At 41.0% G+C, this 5,000-nt stretch overlaps 2 protein-coding genes across 3 annotated transcripts in view; one reads left to right on the forward strand and one right to left on the reverse strand.

Moving 5' to 3' along the window:
- Positions 1-5,000, forward strand: part of dek (DEK proto-oncogene) — a 130,484-nt gene that overhangs the window by 15,833 nt on the left and 109,651 nt on the right. Inside the window, exon 13 of one of the 2 annotated variants that reach the window (XM_080053431.1) lies at positions 1-1,053. This exon is cut by the window's left edge and continues 1,571 nt beyond it. The exons of the other annotated variant lie outside the window; for it this stretch is intronic. The gene's annotated coding sequence lies outside the window, so the exon portion shown is untranslated. Of the gene's footprint in view, positions 1,054-5,000 lie in introns of those variants that run through there. 2 annotated transcript variants of the gene reach the window in all.
- The window catches only part of LOC307270140 (atrial natriuretic peptide receptor 1-like), a gene marked incomplete at both ends in the record, with an annotated part of 67,702 nt that continues 66,547 nt past the window's right edge, over positions 3,846-5,000 (reverse strand). The window contains one exon of the mRNA XM_080053305.1: positions 3,846-3,991. Within this exon, the coding sequence (XP_079909431.1) occupies positions 3,846-3,991 (146 nt within the window). The remainder of the gene's footprint in view (positions 3,992-5,000) is intronic.

Here is a 5,000-nt window from a genome sequence, read left to right on the forward strand (position 1 = left end):
ACACTGCAGCTTTAACATGAAATAGTCTCATCTGGGGCCCTGACATCGGCTGTGTTCGGAAAGCCATACTAACGTCCTACTCATACTCATTTTGACTTAAATTTGAGTATGTGACGGTTGGGTATGCGAGTTTGAGTATGCGAGAAATTCCCGGATGAGTACTAACATCCGGGAAGATTTTGGGTATGGATCGATTGGATACTTTTCATACTCAACCGCCCCACAATGCATTGCGTCTTTTCAAACGACAAGGAAGGTTTTTTTTTAAATTCTTTATTTACAATTCTGCATTTCCTGCACAACACAGGACTGTATGTAAAAATCTAGTTCTATATCTAACCTGTGGAGGGCGGCAATACGCTAAACAGCGTCTAAACGGCCGAAATCTTATAAGAAGAAGAAGAAGAAATTCTTTATTGCTTGAGTATACTTCAACTGAAAACGTTTCGACGCACCTCGCATACACAATCGATCTTTGAGTAGACAGTATGTAGTATATAGATGTTGAGTGTGTAGGACGTCAGTATGGCTTTCCGAACACAGCCCCTCACTGCAACTTTTTATTTAAAAGAAAAGGGAAAAACAGCTCTGCACAGCACTTTATTCAGGCCACTACAGGTCAGGACAAACAGACAAGCACTGCTGGTCCCATCCCCAGTTTAACAGCCACAGATTGACCTGTGATGACACAAAATGAGCTTTAGTTAAAGGGACACTGTGTAACATTTTAAGTAATTTATTAGCTAAAATCAATATCCTCATTCATAAATATGTCCTCATTGGTGTAAAATCACCTCTGCCAGTAATCTGAATTATCCTCCTGAGCGGAGAATTACAAATATTAATATTACATTTTGTACATTGAGCAGGCAGGTCTCATTGAGGAATCCATGTTGGTTGGAATGTCATCAGGTGCATTGTTTAGAATTTAGAATTGTTCTTGTCCTTGAAGGCCACTGTAGCTTCTGTTACTATTCAAAAGGGGTGGGGTTACCCAGGGAGTGTTGCATTCTAGAACTTTCTTGATGATGTCATATTACACACTGCCCCTTTAATAATTCTTCTGTAAAATGAAATAAACAGTTGATTCTAAAACAGAACTCTCCACGTGTAATATCACTATATAAAAATAGCATTTACAAACATTAAGACACATCCACATCTGGAGCCTTCAGTCCACGAATCTTCACAAATTCAAGAAAATATTTTCTCACATTTTAATCACTTTTTGTCAAAATCTGTGAACATCTCCTCATGATCTGCTACCTGTCTGTACTGTGTGTGTGTGTGTGTGTGCGCTGAAAAAAAATCTAGTGTTCATTCACAGCCTAGGCTCTGTAAACGGGCATGTAGACAAGGGTATGGAAATAACTAGGGACCTGTTTACAGAGCCTAAACTATGTATTAATTTAACAACTGATTTTTTTTTCAGCTCACACACAGTACAGACAGGTAGCGGATCATGAGGAGATATTCACTGATTTTGACCAAAAAGTGATTTTGACAACAAGCGTTCTCCAGAATCACTGACTACACCTTTAAACCACAGTTAACTTGTACCAAGAGTGTGTAACTGCAAAGGGGGGCTTCTGTAGCGTTACCCTGATTTGGGAAAACTTCATTTTATTGCAATTTTTTATTTGAAACAATGTTGAAACTGTTGTGTCTACTGTGAACATTTCTAAGGATTTTTTAAGTTTTTCTAAGTGATTATCTAAGTTTATCCCTGCGTTCCAAATCACATACTCTTTCTTTTTACTACACTACATACTAAAGTACAGAAGAGTTTTAGGGCCACAGACAGGAGAGAAAAAAAAATCAGATAAGGAAGATTTTTTTTTCATTATGTTGAGAAATGTCAAGAATAAAGACGAATACTCCAAAATGCTATTGGAGTTAGTGGGGGCATTTATGTATTTTCAGCATACTACAATTGACATGCATGTACTGTATTGGGACATCCTAAATCTTTTTTTGGGCATACTAAATAGTAGGGAAGTATGGGGATTTGGAACGCAGGGTCAGTTTCAGTTTATTGTGGCGTTGTCTTGCACTACAAGTCATACTGTACATCGTGGCTGATAAACACATATTATTACACAACAACAATACAGCGCAAAATAAAATAAAAAATCTCGTACTGTACAAGCTGTATGAGGCAGAGAATTAAACACTCCACACACTCCCATCGTCTTTCTGTAAAAACTAAATGCCTGTGTCACAGCTGCAACAATAGACACACGCGCTGGAACACACAGAAACATAAAGGTTGCGTCCCAGGAATCGCATACTTTCTACTATATAGTATGGTAGAAAAAAGATTTAGGATGTCCCGATTCTTGTGGCCAGATTTAGGATGGTTAGAAGTACCCGGATGTCCTACTTCATGCGGCCAAGATTGTGAGTGTTGAAAACAGCATCCTATTTGGGGCGATTCTGACCCACAATCCAGTGCGCACGTGAAGTGACGTCACATCGACGAAGCCTCCATATGAAAACAAACGGGGATGCGACGGATATAAAAGCAAGAGGCAAGATCAAGGCGCAATGTTATGATGAAATAAGAGAGTAAAGTATGTCCCAATAGTATGCCTACTGCATCCTAACTAGATTCTTTTTATCGTCGGATGTAGTATGTAGAATAAGAAAAAAGAAAGAGTATGAGATTCGGAACGCAACTAAAGAGTGTGTTAATTTTTTCAGTCTTTGCGGTTTTCGTCCCTGTCATTTAAATCCATGTTTCCAACTCTTCTTCAATCCTTGTTCTGAAAGTGTGAAAATGTCCTCCTCCGTTTTCCTCTCTGTACATGTGTTGCTTTGATTTTTTTTAAAGTCGCTACGAGGAACTTTTAAATATTTCTGAAACAGTCTCATTTTTTCCTCTGATGATCATAAATTACATGTAACAGCAAAAACGAGACCATCAGTGCTAAAAGAATGCTATTTTTATATAGTTTTTCTTAATGCCTTTGTCATGGGTATACGCTCACCCAGGAACAACAGCTGGCGTAGTAAAAACACTACCGCTTTAGTCCAAAGAGGGCGCTAGAATTAACACAAACTGAAAGTTCCTCGTAGCTACTTTAAGATGTATTTATGCAGGTAATCTCTTAAGACAGGTCCCTCATTTTCAAGACCTGTTCATACACACACACACACACACAATAACCCACCGATAGCAGCAGCCACCACATAGGGTGAAAGCTAACTATCAGGAGACATTTAGGGTTCAGTGTCTCTTTGCCCAGGGACACTTGGACATGTGGCGGGGAGACGGGGGATCGAACCACCGACCCTGTAACCCAGTGGACGACCACCCTACACACTTCACCACAGCCGCTTTGCTCTGGGTTTTAATTTTTTTCTGTCTCCCTTCCGGTTGCATGGTGAGAATGTACAAGTGTATTTTGTTCAGATGCAACCAAACGAGCAGTAGATGAAGGGGGGGAGCTCATGGTGCAGTGGTTGGACCCCCGCATCCCCCCCCCCCCCCCTCTCCATAGAGTCTCAGTCCTCTTCACAGCAGACCCAGGTTAAAATCCAGCCTGGGTCGTTCTCTGCACGTCATTCCCCTCTCTGTCTGTCTGTCTGTCTGTCTGTCTGTCTGTCTGTCTGTCTGTCTATCTGTCTGTCTGTCCTCTTCACAGCAGACCCGGGTTAGAATCCAGCCCGGGTCGTTCTCTGCATGTCATTCCCCCCTCTCTGCCCCATTTCATCTCTGTCTCTCAAACACTGTCCAATAAAGCATTAAAAAAAAATGCCACCAAAAAATAATCCTTTAAAAAAAAAAAAAAAAAAAAAAAAAAAAAAAAAAAAGCAAGTCAGGTGGTGTCCGTGCTGCGTTTTCATTGGCTGTCGCTCTCCCCCAGTAGCCAATAGGTGGTCATCTTTCCTTTTCCCTTGACGTCGATTTCGCCTCTGAGCTCGAGCTGGAAGCAGTTGAATTCAAGCAGGACGTCCCGAGTTGCTGCTGACACATGGATCTTCAGCGCTGCAAAACACACACACACACACACAGACAGACACACACACACACAGACAGACACACACACACACACACACACACACGCACATAGGGCATCTATTATTGTTAGAATATCAGAGAAAAGTTATTTTTTTCCACCGTGGATTCAGCTTTTCATCTGGAAGGGGAGCAGGTCAAGAGATAAACTTAACAACATCACTAAACTAAACGCTCCTGTGTGACTGCTGGGACGCGGTTTATTCACCACGTTATGTTGACCTCTAGATGTTGCCAGTATTTATTTGATCCTAAAATGACATTAAATATAAGAAATGGACGCTATGTCATTTTAGAAAAAATTAAGCCGCAACTAGTAAAAGGCAAAAAGCTCAACATTTAAAATGACTATGTTTAACTATTTTTAATAAGAAATAACTGTGTTTTTGATGCTTTTTATGGAGTTAAAATCTTGTGTGTGTGTGTGTGTGGTGTTTTGTCCTCCAAACGGAGTCTTGGAGGCAGCTAGGTTAGGGTTAGGGTAGTCTCGCAAAGCCAGACCAAACTACAGCAAGTAGTATGGTCTGGAAGCACTCCGTTTAGAGCCGTCTATTCGGGGGGGAAACTGGGCTGGCCTGTTTTTATTTCTTTAAACCAATCACAATCATCTACGGCGGGGCTAACCCCGGGAAGCAGCCAATGGAGGCGTAGCGTTGTTGGCCGACGCCAGCGCTTAATAGACGCTGGCGGAAGTGGTCAAGCCAGACTAGGGTTAGGGTCACTGAGTAGTATTTTATCAGTCTCAAAATTGTTCTTCCTCTTCACTCACTGGAATGTATTTGTCTCTTTTTTTTCTCATTTTTGTGCTTTCTTCTTATGTTTTACTTTACATAAATTTTTAACTGCTGCCATTTTGACCAGGGGCCAATCCGAATAGTCTTTTTAAGGTATAGGAAAGGAGGTTCATGGGTTAGGAGATTGGACTATTCGGATAGGCCCCAGGCGTTGTGTGGAAAAGGGGTAATTTGACCTCAAGTAA

Source organism: Ammodytes marinus (genome assembly GCF_949987685.1).
Source record: "Ammodytes marinus genome assembly, chromosome: 25".
Classification (NCBI taxonomy): Eukaryota; Metazoa; Chordata; class Actinopteri; order Uranoscopiformes; family Ammodytidae; genus Ammodytes; species Ammodytes marinus.